A 17,791-nucleotide genomic window follows, 5' to 3' on the forward strand; every position below is an offset into this window, starting at 1 on the left:
TCTTGTGTTGCCAACTTTACCAAGTATTTAAGGTGTGAATCCAGAATGAAACTTTGTTTACAGTGTAAGCTGAATAACTCAAACTTTTATCTTGGGTGGGGAGCAAAAACCAACTGACATATCCCTTTGTTTTCTTTTGCATTTTGTGCTTTTGTACTACTATTAGGTTCCAGACTTTCTGCCTGTTAAAGAGTGCTTCCATAATCACAGGCTGGTACAGATATTGGCTTCACCATTTATCAGAATAAGGATAGGTGGCTGTCCATGATGCATCATTTATATTCTGCTTTGTGAGGTTAAGAAGGGGGGATAAAACAGAAGTGTTTGGTTTGTTAATACTGCTGACCTGCATCACCAGTCTATTGAAGTGTGAAATGATACATGGCTTACTAATACCATAACTGTATCAATGTGTAGCTCTGTGTTTCCATATTTGGGTTATAACTCAAGTGCACTGAATTGCTGAACTGCCTGAACATAAACAGGCCTCAAGAGAAGGGACAAATCAATTCAATTGCAAAACAGATGGCCTGTGCTAAGCAAGACTTGTCTTGTCGTTTTGTGGAATCATAAAATCCCTACAGTGTGGGAACTAGTCATTTGGCCCATCAGATCTACACGGAACCTCCAAAGAGCATCACACCCAGACCCATTCCCTATCCTGTCCCTGAAACCCTGTGTTTCCCATGGCTAATCTACCAAACCTCCACATCTTTGGAATGGGAAGAAACCAAACCATTCGGAGTAAACACAGGCAGAATGTATAAGCAGACAGACAGTCACCTGAGGGTGGAATCAAGCCCAGATCCCCAGCACCGTGAGGCAGCAGTACTAACTACTGAACTACTGTGCTGCCCCTCTGAGCAATAGTGCCACCCCTGTTTGGATGCTGTTGAGTGGGCCTATATTTTTGGAAGCTGAAAATGTGTTGCTGGAAAAGCGCAGCAGGTCAGGCAGCATCCAAGGAACAGGAGAATCGACGTTTCGGGCATCAGCCCTTCAGGCTTTTCCAAGAAACAGGAGAATCCAGGGCTGATGCCCGAAACGTCGGTTCTCCTGTTTCTTGGATGCTGCCTGACCTGCTGCGCTTTTCCAGCAACACATTTTCAGCTCTGATCTCCATCATCTGCAGTCCTCACTTTCACCTCCTATATTTTTGGGAGCATTGTAATGGGCTAGGTTTTGGATAGTAGTACAGATTTTACTTTGGGGGCAGCTGTAAAGGCCATTATTTGGGCCGACCTATCATAGATATTATACATTACAGACTGGCAGCAGTGCCGTAGTAATGGAAGTACCACTTGCTGCTGTGCTTTGAGATGACAATTGTTCCTTAAATATTTTTTTACCTAAAAGTGAGTCTAAGTAACCTCCCTAATGTTTTCAGAAATTTAACCCTAGGTTCCTGATGGAAACAAGTGAGCATTTTCACTCAATTTTAGGGTCTGCCATATTTGTCATGGTCCATTTTATAAATGTCAAATGTTTAACATGAATAAATTAGCGAAATTATTCATTGTTCCATTAGTCTAACAGTTCATGTAGTGAAGCAGCAATGGAATATTTGTGTAAATTATGTTTTTATATAATCCATTTCACTTTATTTTGGTGTATCACTTTAAAAAAAAGTTACACAGGTTTTTATTTGGGAAAGGATGTCATTTCTCAGTGTAGTGACAACAAGGTAGTGGGGTTTTAAAATATTCCTTTTCTCTCACAGTAAACTGTTTTGTCTTACAGGTCGTACGTTTCCAACACACCCTTATTTTGCTACTCCATTGGGTGCTGGCCAACTCTCTTTATATAATCTCTTGAAAGCCTACTCTCTGCTGGATCAGGAAGTGGGCTATTGCCAGGGCCTTAGTTTTGTAGCAGGAATCTTGCTACTACACATGAGTGAAGAAGATGCTTTTCATATGCTGAAGTTTCTCATGTACGATATGGGTTTGAGGAAGCAATATCGACCAGACATGATTATTCTACAGGTACAGTAGTTACATTGTGCTAGTTTTTAAATCCTAACCTGAATTAAGGTTTGAATAATTAAGTGACAAAAAGTGACTGAATAATAATACCTGTTATTTTCTTAATTTTGATAGATTGGTTAAAATTGACTATTTTACATTCTAATGTTAATTCCATCATCAAATTCTCATAATTGGGAAGGAGAAAGCAGAATAAAGATATATAATGTTTAACAGTCATAGGGAATGGTATCTATAACTTTGATAAGGATGATCAAAGAGACTGGAAATTTTTTAGAGGGAGATACAAACAATTTAGATAGAAGTGGGCACATAAATGGAAGGCAGCTGTACTTTCATAAATCTTTGAGGATAAACACTATCCCCTCAAATGGCGTCTCTGGTGTAGGGACGTGGTGTTTGGTGGTAGCACTAATGATCAGCCTCAATGATCAAATTGTGCGGGGAAGAGGGCAGGTCAGGCTTTCACTTGGTACCTGACAGAAATTGCACTCTGAAATTCTGAGTGTCCAGCAGTCTCCTGCCAGCCCTCTGGAAGGGTCCACATTTTATCGATTTTTGTTTCCCTCCGAGCTCAGCTAGTGAATAAAGAGGGGCAGGAGACTGCTTGAACTATCATGGGTTTTCAAGGCCTTTCACTTCATTGTGCCTTCCACATACAATTACAATCTACTTGGAGTTAATTTGACGTGTGTTATTAAAATCATCTTATTTGGGTTTGCAGATACAGATGTACCAACTTTCGCGACTCCTACATGACTATCACCGCGATCTCTACTGTCATTTTGAGGAGAATGAAATTAGTCCCAGTCTTTATGCTGCCCCGTGGTTTCTCACCGTGTTTGCCTCTCAGTTTCCTTTGGGTTTTGTGGCCAGAGTCTTTGGTAAATGTCACTGTTTATTTTGTATTGCAACTTAACTGCAGTAAAAGCAAAAAGATATGGCTGTTGCTGGAATTCAGTGATTTAACAAGAGGAAAAGATCACAATACAAATTATGCCATTCAGTACGATGGTGCTGGTAAAAAGTTGAGTTGTGAGCAATTAGCTGATTGAAATGAATTCATCTAAACTGTTGTTCATCATCCTTATTTTAGAATAATAAATCTATAACACCCTTTTTAATTCTTTAATTTTACTCTGAATTGTTTCAAGTCGCAAGTTGTGTCACAAAATAATGAAGCAGTTTATATTCCTAATGACGTCATTGAATATGTTTTCATGCTTGCTTTGTAGATATGATTTTCCTTCAAGGGTCAGAGGTCATCTTTAAGGTAGCCCTAAGTTTACTGGGAAGCCACAAGCCACTAATTCTACAACATGAAAGTCTGGAATCAATAGTTGACTTTATAAAGTGCACTCTTCCCAACCTTGGACTAGTGCAGATGGAAAAAACAATTAATCAGGTATTAACGTAATTATTTGGATGATTCAAAAATGTATTGTTTTTACTTCTACATTTTCTCACTCCATAAGTTTTGCTCAAGAGTTGTGCATTGTACATTTACGAGAAGCAGTTAGTTGTAGTTTCTGTGAGCAGAGAATTTGGTCATATAATGACTATGTGTTCAACTCTCTCTAACTTGTTGACTCTCAGGGTGTTCTCCCTTAGGGTTAAAATACTGATTCCCATTTAATGTTGGCAGCAGGCATATAATGTTTTAGGATTGTTCCTGATTCTTGGAGTTCAAGGTCATTTCATGGGATACCACTGCCCACAACCAAGAAGAAAAGTGTATTGGGATGTTTGAAAGAAACAGATACACAAAATGCTGGATAAACTCCGACTGGGCAACGTTTGTGGAAAGGAAGTAAACATTTTGAGTCCGGTATGACTCTTGCTGGTGATTAAATGGTGATGTGGCAGGAAAAGGAGCTTTTTGATGACCACACGTACTGGCCTCTGGTTGGTCCCCAACTTCACAAGTTTAACAGCAGGGAGTGAGCTTCTGCAGTCTGGCCATTAATTGGTCACTTAAGGGAAATTCACTGTCAGGTTATTATTTTCTTCACAGTGCAGGCTTGTGACTCTTGTTTGAACCTGACGATGGGGGTTTCGAAGCCCACTGAGAAAATCCAGCCCCACACCTCCCACCCAAATGTAAGACTAGCAGCTGCTCGGACATTGGTGGAGTTTCTTCTGGAATACTGTCCTGTTCTGGTCGTCCGGTTATAGAAAGGGTATTAAGTTGGAGAGGGCTCAGAAGAGATTGATCAGGGTGTTGCCAGGTATGGAAAGTTTGTATTATAAAGAAAGGCTGGATAGGCTAGGACTTTATTCACTGGAGCTTAGGAGGTTGAGAGGCGAATTGATAAAAGTTTATAAAATAATGAGCGGTACAGATAGAGTTAATGGTAGTTGTCTTTTCCCTCGGATAGGGGATTTCAAGACTGGAGGTGGGTGGGGGCTGGGGGGGGGGAGCACATTTTTAAGATGAGAGGAGAGAGATTTAAAAAAGACACAAGGGGCAAATGTTTTACACGAGGTGGTTTGCATTTGGAATGAACTTGCTGAGATAGTGGTGGATGCGAGTGCAATTACAATGTTTAAAACACATTTGGAAAAGTACGTGAACAGTAAAGGTTTGGAGGGATATGGTCCAGGAGGAGGCAGATGGGACTAATTTAGTTTGGAATTATGTTTGGCAAGGACCGAAGGGTCTGTTTCCATGCTGTATGACTCTTGACAGCAGTAATAAGGCCACAAGAGTAAATTTCCCACATTAAGTAATCTTTTTTTTCCTGACTGTGTCTGTCATTTTTACTGATGACGGGAATATTTGGCCTCTGCTATCTGACTGAGGAACAAAGTAGGGGAGGGGCAATGTGATGGAGTAAAATGTCCACGTGGTACAGAGATACATCTCTGACCCAAGGACTGCTCAGGTACCAGAGACAGAGAACCAGGCCAGACTCAAATCAGTGACTGGCTGCAGGCTGCCCCCCGGTTCTGTGTGGGGGCCAAAAAAAACCTGTTTTTATATATTGCATTTGCCAGTAGACATCTCAAAATGCTTTACAGCTAACAAAGTGCAGTAAACTTGATAACTGGCAACTATATGACGAGGAGTATGCCAGTTGATCAAATATTCCAGATAATCAAGGTACGCGGTAAATCCTGACCAAGCAACAGCAACATCCCTCAAAAGATCTTCGATTTTAAGTGTGTTGATGTTAATGCAGGGGTAGACACATCTCTGTTATAGTTCATTTGCAGCATAAATACTCAACAACATGGTAGATCGCGGTATTTGAGGTATATAACTTTATCAAGAGTGCTTGTTGAGAGGGTGCCGATTTAAACAAAGCTTGCTGGAACCTTTTGATATGTAATCCTTCTTGTAATGTGGGAAGCACTGGAGCTAAGTTAAGCTCACCACGCTCCCACAGATAAAAATATGACAAGGCAGCCAGATAATGACTTTTTATGGAGTTGCGTGAAGGCTAAATGCTCTCCAGGATAGTAGGAAGAATGCCCCTATTCTTTCTCAAAGTAGTGATATACTGTAGGATCTTTTACGTTCGTCCTAGAGTGCAGGCAGAATGTGGGTTTAAATATCTCATCTCATTAAATACCTTCATCAGTGTAGCACTCCCTCTGCCCTGGATAGTTGCCTTGATTTTTTTTCCCTGAAGTTGTATCGTCCAAACCAATGTAAACATAATAACAGCAGGAGCACATTGCAACTTAATCCACATTTATTCCATAGTGGTTTGGAATGAATCCAAGAAAAGACTTTGGATTACAATTCACTCCTCCCTGGCTCCTGGCATATCCTGTTGAAACAGTGCAGCACAGCCTAATGCCTTTTAATTTTTAAATCATTCTTGCTTTGGGTTAGGTGCACAAGCTTATATAGCGTGCAGCAATAGACTGACCTGAACTATGTTAGCTCTGTGATGTGGCTTGTTTTTGAATTTAACGTTACTGCTGTGTGGAAGCAGTAAGTGGTGGCTGACTGCTTTGCCTTGGGGAGTACAAAGTTAAAAATCACACAACACCAGGTTATAGTCCAACAGGTTTATTTGGAAGCACTAGCTTTCAGAGCCCTGCTCCTTCATCAGGTGATTGTGGAAAATAAGATTGCAAGACACAGAATTTATAGCAAAAGTTTACAGTGTGATGTAACTGAAATTGTATGTTGAAAAAGACCCGGATTGTTTGTTAAGTCTCTCATCTTTTAGAATGACCATGTTGTTTTCAGTTCTTTCATATGTAACTCACATATACTTGCATATAATCGCACATACACTCCCCGACACACCCTCTCACAGATATTCATAACCCCTCTCCCCCACCAGCGCGTGCGCGCGCACACATACACATATAAGTTTGTGGGGTGAATTTGTACTTTCAGAATTACATTTTACTTTGCTCAAAAACTGCATGAATCCATGTAAGATTCTGTAAATCCGTTTTTTTTAGATTAGAATCAGTCTGTCCATTGTAGCACAGACAGCCTCACACAGGGCAAACTAATACCTTTGGTACATTACCTTGGGCCGGCATGACACTAATTGTTAAAGTTCATTTGACAATGTAACTCTTTTAAAAAAGTGTTGTGCTTTACATATGAAACAACTTAAACCAACATGGTCATTCTAAAGGATGAGAAACTTCACAACAATCCTGGTCTTTTCAATATTTAATTTCAGTTACATCACATTGTAAACTTTTGTTATAAATTCTGTGTCTTACAATCTTATTCTCCACAACTACCTGATGAAGGGGCAGCGCTCCGAAAGCTAGCGCTTCCAAATAAACCTGTTGAACTATATAACCTGGTGTTATGTGATTTTTGTTTTAACTTTGTACACCCCAGTCCAATACTGGCACCTCTAAATCTTGTCTTGGGGAAGGAGGGAAAAATGTAAGATGTTCTTATACACCTTCCACGTTCTGATTTGAAGGTAGAAACCTAAATATAAGGAGAGGAAGAGATATGTCAGTTTTCAGTAGATGGGATGGAAGTTTTTATATCGCACATGGAAGCCTTTTATGTCCATGCAGAAAGGAAGTGCAGTGGAACCGCCCCCACCCCCCCATATCCATGGATTCCGTTTCCGTGGTTTCAGTTATATGCGGTTTACCCCGGCCCAAAAAAAAATCACATGGAACATTCCACAAATAATTCCAGGGGGCTGCTGGGGCGGTAAATTTGTTCTCCATTTAAATGATATCTGCAGTTTCCGGCATCTGTGGTATGTCTTGGAACATATCATCTGCAGATACGGGGTGCGAGGGTCACCTACACTGAATTCGGTGAAAAGCACGTCAATCACCTAGCACGTACCTAGCATCATGTGAGTTTGCTGGTTATACCGGGGTGCAAAAATAAATACAACAGAAGTATTTAAGAAGGAACAGGAAAAAACATCTGAACCACAAGCAATTGATTGACAGATCAAGTACTGAATGGTCTGCTTTTGCTTTTGAACACTGAAATGTGGCTTTCGGCATGATGACAACATTCAGATCAATTCTTCTACAAAAGCAGACCTAGGAGGCCACCTGATTCAAGTCCCTTCTTAGTACTTCATAGATTTCTCCACAAATTTCAATCAAATAAAACACTGAAATACTTGATGAGAATTGCTACGGTAGCTCTGGCTGAAGTTTTCACTCATTTTCCCCCCCCTAACTTAACCCTTCACAGTGAGTTAGATTGTTATAATTTTCCAGGTTCCCTCTGATCATTGTCTGGTAGCTATGTGCTCTTTACTGAATTATTTAAAACTTAGGGCGTAGTTTCACAGCCTGTAGACTATGGTGAAGTGCATCGTGGTGAAGTACATTGTTTATTATAGAACGCTTAGAAGTGAAGTGTGATTATTAACACATCCTGTGAGGAAGATTATCCTTGGAGATTGAAGACTAATTGTCCACATATTTCATGGACCGGTCTACGAAATGCTCCCACCCTCAAATAGATTTTCCCTTTCCCATTTAATCATGCCGTGTCTTTCCCTAGAGGTTACTGGAATTATGGAATAGAAATAGATCAGTGTCCCTTGCAGGGAACAGGGAAAGCAACTGTCTACCTCCTTACAATTAATTTTCCACTCTTCCCTTTGTCTTCTATTTTGTTTAACTACAGGCCCATCATTTGCAGATTTAATGTAAAATTCTCTCATTAAGGTCATTCTTCCCTAAAGGCTCTTTTACAATTAATTAACCCTTAATTATTATATAAAAGATTTAAAGTAGTAAGTCTGGGGCTGGTTTCTCAAAAAATGTTTTCAGAAACCATGTATGCATTCAGAAGATCTATCCTTCATAATATATATGCTAATTAGGTTGACCCAGTCTACATGTAGCTGTAATTATAATATTACTCTTGTTACATTCACTTTAATTTCCTGATTCATAGAGCGTTCTTCGTTGCCACTATGGTGGGCTGTAACCCACACATACCTATGTTTGCTGCTGCTATTTGCTGTTTCTTAGCTCCACTTAAATGATTTTACATCTTGAATTTGTGATCCATTCTCACTAATATACTGGTTAGCGCTACCTATAGTCCTTTTCTTCTTCCTAAATGTGGAATACCCTTGATTGTTCACTTACCTGCCTTGATCAGCCTGTTGTCACATCTCTGTAACAGTTGTTTCATCGTATCTGCTTACCTGTGCCATCAATTCATCCATCTTGCTGAGGAGGCTGTGTGCATTCAGCTAGGATCATGTCTTTTTAAAAATTATTTCACAACCTCTTGCCTTATCTCCTAGACCACTGTGAAGTTTGAACCTAAAGTTTGAGGTTGGCAGTAAGAAGCTATTAGCTCCCTTAATCCAACTTTATTTTGTTTGCCTTGTTCCCCTCCTTTAATTTAACAAATCTTCCTGTATCTGATCCCTCACCCCCTACTGGTTAGAAAACCACCCTAGTTATACACCCACTAGAACAGCTGTTCCAGGTGAAGGCCATCTTAACATTTTGCTAGACTGGTGCCAGTTCCACTGGAGCCAAAGCCTATTTCTCCCAAACCAATCTTTGAACCACACATTTGATCTTCTAATCCTACTGCCTTCCTCTAATTTGATCTTCGTTCAGGCAATAATGGGGCTCTGCTTTTTAATTTAACCCCAAAAAGTTTATACAGAATCCCTTTCCTAGTCTTAGACATATGTATGTTTGTCTATTTTGAAAAACTGTTTCGTGCCCCTCCCACTGTAAATTCCTTTCCAGCTTAGAGCTGCATTCCTGAAATATGGCAAAGGGTAGGCAAGACAACATCCTGGGATTCATACTGTTCACTGTGCAGCATGGTGTCTGTTTCCTTGATGACTACATTGACCCCACTACTGCCATATCCCGGTTAACTCCCCTTGTTTGTCGGTGTTCCGATGCTTCATTGCTCTGGTCAGTTTGCTCATCATCCTGAAGCCTCTGCTTTCATTAACATCAGCTGCAAGATCCTCACCATGTTGGACCTGCATCCTTTTAAAGGTTCCCAGATCTAGATTTGTAGATTAGCCATGGCTTGTCAGAATATCAAATTTGACTGAAATCTATCTCTTGGATTTTGACATATTTTATTTACAAACAAGGCTGATTAACAAACAAGTTTGAAAACATTTCCAGTACCCACCTTCAGTGGCACAGGTAATGGATCTGATTTTTAAAAATCTGTTTCTCTTTTTGCAAGTTATCCTTCAGGATATGTCATTTTGAAATTTTTTTTATAGATAATATAGGAAAAGGGGAAATAAGGGATGTATTTTTCAGTAGAAGTTCCTATTGTCTGCTAAACTAATTGCACAGTGATATTCAAGTTGTTGGAATATTTTTATTTATTAACATTATTAAATGGGAAGCCGCTGCTACGTTTTTGCCAGCCTGTATAAATTGTTTACATACAAAGAATACACTACCGGTAATTCAATCTTTTTGTATCAGGGTCACGTTTAATTTGGATTCTGGATTAGTGGTGCTGGAAAAGCACAGCAGTTCAGACAGCATCCGAGGAGCAGTAAAATTGACGTTTTGTCTGTATTCCTGATGAAGGGCTTTTGCCCGAAACATTGATTTTTACAGCTCCTCGGATGCTGTCTGAACTGCTGTGCTTTTCCAGCACCACTAATCCAGAATCTGGTTTCCAGCATCTGCAGTCATTGTTTTTACCCACTTTTAATTTGGAGCAATGACAAAATATTTCAACTACATCTTTGCGTAAGGAAGAAGTTAAAGTTACAAAAGGGAGGAAACAAGTTACTAATCGGGTAACTCATTGAAAAAACACTGTAAGGGAATTTTTTTGTTTTAATAAAAATGATCTGTGTTGATCTGTCTAGGTGTTTGAGATGGATCTTTCCAAACAGCTGCAAGCCTATGAGGTTGAATACCATGTTCTTCAAGATGAGCTAATAGATTCTTCAGCTGCCATGAGTGACAACGAACGCTTAGAAAAATTGGAAAAAAATAACAACTGCTTACGCAAGCAAAACAGTGATCTACTGGAAGAACTTGAGGTTAGTCAAATGAATTTTGAACAAAATATTACAAATCTTCTGTTCATATTGTTGCTGTAGACAGAGAAATGCTGCTGAAGCCTTTTGTCAAGAATGCCAAATTTCAAATGAAAGGAACATAGGGATGGTGATTAGTTGACAGGTCTACCCAGACTGGCTGAACCATTACCATGGAGAAAGCAAAGAGAAGTATATTTTCCCCAAACTCCATAAAGGCATAAGGCTTGAACATTTTTTTGTTTCAGAAATATATAAAGTCTCTAGCAAGCATATATGAACCATGTTTTATTAAATTAATTGGATGGTGTTGAAGTTGAACACCAATGCCTGGGACATGCAGCATATGCATATGGCATCACAGGTACACTGAAAGTAGAAAGACAAAGTATCTCAGCTACTTGAATAAAAATTAAGCTCACCATTTTATTCTTTACTGTGCAATAACTACACAGTGTTTTCTACTAACTGGGTACTGCAATTAGTCCAAAATGGCACACTGCACATTTCACAATTACACACACGGTCATGTAAAAGATTCGTGTCCTGGTACATAGGCCCCCTATCTCAGCAAATGGCTGTTTGAAGCATAGCACATGTTGTTTTGGCTGCCCACAATAGGCAAAGTGCAGACCATACTCAGACAGCCCACTACCACAAATTTCAAAATAAATCCCCTGCTCTAGATGTGGTTGGGTAACACTTACTGAATAATCCAGAGTTTGCAAATTGGTAGACTTACAATCATTTTTAAGATAATCAATCAAGCTAACTTAAACTTAGTACATGTGGCATGCATTCATTTGTAGAGACCTGTTGTCTGCAAAGAGAAAGAATACATTGAAGCATTGCAATTTTTTTCAGTGACTGGGAACTAGTGGAGAATATAGTTCTCCATTGCTTTCTTCATTAAAATACCTCAAATAATCAGAGCCAACTTGACTACTAATCAGCACCCTTGTCATCTGAAGTATAAATTATTGCAATTGTTTGAAATTTGGCACTCTTGCATTGGTCCTGATAAGTGCAAGATAAAAGCTTTGGGTAATATGTCAATTTTCAGTGGTATTCAAGTGCTGTACTATCAACCACTAATACTGTTGATAATGTGACAGTCTAACAGTAAAATGTACAAACATGATATTACAGGGCAACTATAGTAAGGAATTCTGTATTCTATAGCATCATGCTCATGGCAAGACTTCAATTTTATATATGTAATTGTTTATGGAAAAATGTACACGCTGGTGATGCAGTTATATGTAAGGCAAGCTTGAGAAACTCCATTAGACTACTGTTGTATCCTGATGATTAGCTGAAGTGTTGCTTTGACAGCAATCTTTGCTGCTTGCCTTCTCTGGGAAAACTGAATGATTTTAGGAGCTAAAAGGCTGTGGACCTAGACCCAAAGTAGTATTCAATAACACAATTGACAGATAATCCAAGAGAGTATTAATATCAAAGAACTTGGAATAAAGACAGGGTCTAGTAGCTGACTTTATAATCTTGCTACCTGGACTAATAAGGACTAATGATCCTGAGAAATTAATTCAAATCCCACCATGGCAGAGAAGAACTTAAATATAGCTATGTAAATAAATCTGGGAGAGTCATCTACCGATCACAACACCTGGATTTGTATGAAAGGACTCCTGCTTCATTGATAACCTTTGGGAAGCGCATCTGCTATCCCTAACCAGTCTGACCTGTATGCAACTCTAAACCCACATCAGTGTGGTTGACACTTGACTGACTATAGCAAGTTCTTCAATTTGTGCTGAAGAAAGTGAAACCCATATCACATGAATGTTATTTATAGTAAAATTAGATGGAAACCAACCAAGCATGTTCTGATTGCATCATTGTTACAGATTTGCGGTTCCTATACTCAAGTCCGCACCAAAAACCCGAAAGCTGGTTGATATCTTAGTGACATTTGAACTGAGGCTTCCCTCTCCTGTGCCTGTTAAATATCCATGACCCCACTTCAAAGAACGGCAGTGAGGTTTCCCTTGCCTGAACTGCAATAATCTCTCTGTGGGCTATCTCATTGTTCTTTGTCAGATCATGTGTATAAATTACCAGTTGCCAAGTCTCTGGACACTTTCAAGAAAGAGATGGATAAACCTCTTAAAGGTAGTGGGATCAAGGGTTATGGGGATAAGGCAGGAACATGATACTGATTGTGGATGATCAGCTATGATCATAATGAATGGTGGTGTTGCCTCGAAGGGCTGAATGGCCTACTCCTGCACCTTTTGTCTATTGTCTATTCCCTTCATTACAGGACTGCTTATCCATTGAAAATTATTCCTTAGCTGTCAAGTATTTTTTGACTGTTCAGAGATTGTACAAGTCACTATAAATCTGAATTTCTTTTTGTCATGAAAGGTCGCTCACAGCAAAATTGAGAGCCTGGAAGCTACAGTGAAGACCTTGCTGTCCAATGAAGGAAGGTTGAAGCAAGTCATTTGTACCTTAGAGCTGGAAAGAGCGGCACTTCTGGCTGCAGTTGAAGAATTTCAAAAGCAGGTTCCCAGCACTGAACCAGCTGATAGCAGAACACTGTCTGAAGCACAAGAAAATGATTGATTGTAAAATCTGATGCACTTTACATAAGAGAAAACAGATTTTTTTAAAAATGAATTCAGTAAGCCAGTGGGATTTTCTGATTCCTTCACAACAAGAAAGATCCATATTTGGATCTATTCAAAGGCACAACAGTGTCCAGCAACACAGTGACAGTATGAATCACTGGATCATCCCCTACTGTTAAAGACCGATCAACAAGAGAGATTCCTTTCTCCGAGAATTGTGTGAATTTATTGATACCTAATGGTTGCACCCTGTTTTTTTTTCCACAATGTAACCAATAGATTTGGGTACAGTGTTTGCAGTGTTCGCCATAGTATCTTGTATACAGATCAGTTTAGAGTGACTCCTATACTTGCAGTAAATTGTTAATGTTGAAAGGTTTGACCTGGAGCTTTACTTCCTGGATGGTTCCTCCATTTCAGGTGGTTAAAAAAAAACTATTCTAAATTTCCTTTGGCCATTAATTGGGCATTTTGCTTTACTTTCCATAATTCACTTTATATAAGTAGTGTTTTTGTTTGTGGGCAAAGCAGGATTTCATTTTTACAATTCTTACAAAAGAATTTTCACACTTTGGTTATCTCTTCAGGTTGATTCCATCTGACATAAACCATTTGGGAAATAACAAAACCTGTTGCAGCTCAGTTAATCTTGAACAATCCAATCACTGAGCAGTGACAAAAGAAAACTGAGGATCAAGGAGAGATCAGACTTCCACTCTTTGACAAATATTGCTTTGTGAAAATATTAGGAGGAGGATAGAAGAGGGAGAGATTGGGTCTTTGAATCAGTGGTATTAGGGTATTATGTGGACCTGTTTCTGGGGCCATTAACATATTAATGTATATTAATGTCCCCAACAGTTCGATTTCAGTATTATTTTTTCAATAAACACTGCAATTTATTAGTTTTCTCTACTGCTCTGCTACCCCATGAGTCTGGGGTCAATGAGCATCTGTGCTTTGACAGTTGTATCTTCCATGTTACAGCTGCTGACTTTACTTTAGATCTATGTATCACACAGGCAAGAGTTGCACCATGTATTTTTTTAAAGAATCCAGTCAAAAAGAATTGTTAGGATCACGTTGCTTTGGTTTCTCATCTCTCTCACTCACACTCTCTTGCTCACTCGCATTCTCTGTCTCGCTTGCTTGCTCTCTTGCACTCTGTCTCTCCCTTGCTCGATCTCTCCCTCGCTCCAACTCTCGCTCTCTCGTCATTCCCAAATTGAAGTGGTGACGTTGAACAGAAAAGCAAAGGAAGAATAAATTACATGAATCATTCAAACAAAAACAGCTGGTGGCATTTATGTTGTTCCACCCATACCTTTGAGCACCTCTGCACTCAACAATTACAAATCACCCTGGTTCCAGATGTAGTGGTGTTAGTGGTGAAGTGTTGAATTACACAGACATCAGCTGATTTTTATATTTCAGTTTAAAAATAAATATTTCATTTTGTGAACAAAATTAATACTGGATTTAAAAAATAACTTCAAATAGTCTTCAGGAAGTTATAAGTGACAATACAAATAGAAGTATACGGACAAATAGAAATTGCAATCCAAATTAACTGGCATTTTTATAATACTTGCATACCACAGTTGATAATATTTGATACTATGGAAGGTGGTTTCTATACCATATTTTGTCATTGTCAGTATGTTACCATTACATGACTAGAAAGTGCCCAAGAAAGGGGCAAAATGTTAACCATGATTGTGTAACAATTATAGTTATTGATGACTATCATCGTGCTGCTGACAAGGCTTGCATTAGTGTTTACATTTGGTGAAATTCTAGTATCAAAAGCAAAACACCAAAGGTGACAATATTTTTTTTTAAAATGAGTTTTCCATTATGCGGGAATTTCATTCAACAGTGCAGTGCATCGGTATACTGATGCAATTGATTGTGCTTGACAATTGATTGAGTATTGAATGTGAACCTCTGACAACCAGTGAATATGAAGAGAATGAAGAAGCTGAAGGTTTGCTCAATAGACTTGGAAATCCAATTAAACAACACTGTAACCACAAGCTGACTTCTATTTTAAAAATTGAAAATCAGCATTTCAATACATTACTGTTTTTATTCTCTGTTTAAGCCAAATTACTTGTAAGTTTAGAAACAATTAAAGCAATATTTGGTAGGGAAATTTGCATTAAACAGAACTGGTCTCTAACAGGTTGAATAGATTGACTCCTGTTCTGCTTTCATTCTCTTTCATCCTTCACTCAGGCACTCCAGAGTTAAATGCTGAAAGGACAAGTGACTTTTCTTTGTCTATTGATCATTTGGATTATTCACAAACTGACTAGACGAATGATGTCAAAATAAACCAACTAATTAGATAAATTGAACTGGTACCAATGCCAGCTGCATAGATTTTTCAATAAAGACTATATTGGAGGAGACACATGACATCATAATTGGACTGATAGCCCAAAGGCAATAAAAGCTCTTGCTATCCTTACCTGAAGGAACTCCTTAAAAGCAAAGGCAGTGTAGGTATTGAACATCATTCCAATGTTGAGATTCCGATGTATTTGAACACCAGCATAATTCTTTGTGCTTTACATGTTCATGTGCCTTCTTTGTATGATTCTGATTCCTCAGTTGTAAAATTGCATAATATGAGTGAGTGGAGCTCAATGGCACCCGGAAATGGTGTGCATTAAACAGATTGCCATAAAGCTGTGATTTTTTTTTTGTTACCCATTCAATGGGCTTCTTTGCTGAAACACAACAGTTCGCAGTGGGTCTCAGTCAGATTTCTTTATAACTAGCCATGTGCCATAAATTAGTCAAAGACTGTCACTGTTTCGTATCTATAAGCAAATAAACCACCAGCATTAGCGTGAGTTTAAAATGTAACTTAACAATACCTGCTGGTCTACGAATAAAGCTAGATTTGGATCTGGTTTATATGGATTGATAACAGGTCAAATAATGCTACTGTGAAATTCAAGATGGCTGGTATTTGCATCTCTGTTGGGTCTGCAGTGTTGTGTTTAACTTTAGTGTAATTCACTGTTGAGAATAGTCATACATTTCTATACTGTTACAGATCCAGGAAGAGAACTTGACAAGTTTAGAATGTTTACACTGCCGTCTCAAATTTGTCAATATTTGCTCATTTTTCTTTGTAATATGCTATGTGGGCTTCAGTATTTTTAAAAGTGGAATATTGCTGCTGATTTTTTAGTAGTAATCATAAATGTTGCATCTGTGAGACATGGCAAAGATGTCCCTGTGCCTAACTTCAGAAACTCTATGAGGTAGGGAAAGAGGGGAAGAAATGGATGCACCAAAGGAATTGGGCATGTGCAGAACTATAATAAAACACCATCCCTGTTTTTAGGCTTGAAGTTTTAATTAATAAACTGTTTTGAATCACTGTAATTTCTTATTTGTTTTTGATTCATTTGTAAGTCTTGGATCCAAAAAGTATACAATGTATAATTGCTGGGATGTATCAACTGGGAGTCTCTGCTGTTAATCTCAGTAGATTTTCTGTGGGACAAAATGATGGAGTGAGTCCCTCAGTAACCAGGTAATGGAAGGTGCCTATGATATTGGGGTACATCTAAGGAAAAGCCTTTACAGATCTGGTGAAGGTTGCTGGAATAGGTTGGTTTTGAAACTCCCTCTCAAGGGTAAGTAGAGGATACACCCCGAAAGTCCAAAGAAACTCAACATATGGTTGCAAATATATGCATCATTTGCAGCTATTCTTTCTGATTATGACATTTATTTCTCCTTGCCATACTATTGGATCACTCATAATGAATCCTTGCAACTTGATGTCACCATGTACCTTTTCTGCCTGCCCTGAGAGGGAATTTAACTTCTTGCTCGTAAAAGTGAGGGTTTGGAGGTTATGGGTGTATCAGCTATAGCCACCCTCGCCTATCCTTTTATAATGTGTTTGTAATGGAAAGAGTGAGAATGCTCTCTGATTCTCATTAAATGCAGTCAAACCCAGATGTCAATAGGCAGATTACAATGGCAAATGAAGGGAATAATATGAAATGAGGAATTATGTATGATGTGAGGCATTCAGAAGAATCACTGACCAGTCAATCCTGAGGTTGAGATCTTGCAGTTCCTTGTGCATATTATTGCCTGATGTTTAATACAGTATATTATTGCGTATGGCTGAATGCTGTTACTTGTCCTGATCTGTTGGGGTAATGAAATTTATTTCTGTGCTGAGTTCCTCTGTCTGTGCAATGATTGATGTGGTACTTGGCTCTACCCATAGTAACAGAGAACTAAGTCTCGTACAGTGCAGAGAAGGCCCTTTGACTCTCAAAGCCTGTACTGACGACAACTGTACAATCTATACCAGGGGCGTATAGCAAGTGCGGGGGTAACTTAGGAAAGCAAAAGGGTGCATAAAAGAAACCCTTGGAGGTTAAGATTTGGGAAAATCCTAATATATTCTGTAAGTATATCAAAGGAAGAGAGTAGCCAGTGAAGGAGTAGGGACCAAGAGGGCAGAGAAATCAAGGGCCAAAATCAAACAGAAGTGCATTGAAAATAATGGAAAAAGGACAAGTAATGTTAAGAAGATAAGCCTTAAGGCTTTGTGCCTTAATGCACAGAGCATTCTTAATAGTGGATGAATTAATTATGCAAATTGTTGGAAACCAGTATGATCTACGCAGAGGATTAGAGACATGACTGCAGGGTGACCAGGGATGGGAACTGAACTTTCAGGGAAATTCAATAGTTAGGA

At 38.9% G+C, this 17,791-nt stretch overlaps 1 protein-coding gene across 5 annotated transcripts in view; it reads left to right on the forward strand.

The window, feature by feature from the left end:
* The window catches only part of tbc1d1 (TBC1 (tre-2/USP6, BUB2, cdc16) domain family, member 1), a 292,458-nt gene extending 276,006 nt beyond the window's left edge, over positions 1-16,452 (forward strand). For all 5 annotated transcript variants that reach the window (XM_072567442.1, XM_072567448.1, XM_072567455.1 and 2 more), the window contains 5 exons: positions 1,741-1,985; positions 2,710-2,869; positions 3,221-3,390; positions 10,280-10,456; positions 12,845-16,452. In XM_072567442.1, coding sequence (XP_072423543.1) covers positions 1,741-1,985; positions 2,710-2,869; positions 3,221-3,390; positions 10,280-10,456; positions 12,845-13,045 — 953 coding nt within the window. In that variant the 3' untranslated portion in view covers positions 13,046-16,452. The remainder of the gene's footprint in view (positions 1-1,740; positions 1,986-2,709; positions 2,870-3,220; positions 3,391-10,279; positions 10,457-12,844) is intronic.
* The last annotated feature ends 1,339 nt before the right edge of the window (positions 16,453-17,791 follow it).

This window comes from Chiloscyllium punctatum, chromosome 1, assembly GCF_047496795.1.
Source record: "Chiloscyllium punctatum isolate Juve2018m chromosome 1, sChiPun1.3, whole genome shotgun sequence".
Lineage (NCBI taxonomy): Eukaryota > Metazoa > Chordata > Chondrichthyes > Orectolobiformes > Hemiscylliidae > Chiloscyllium > Chiloscyllium punctatum.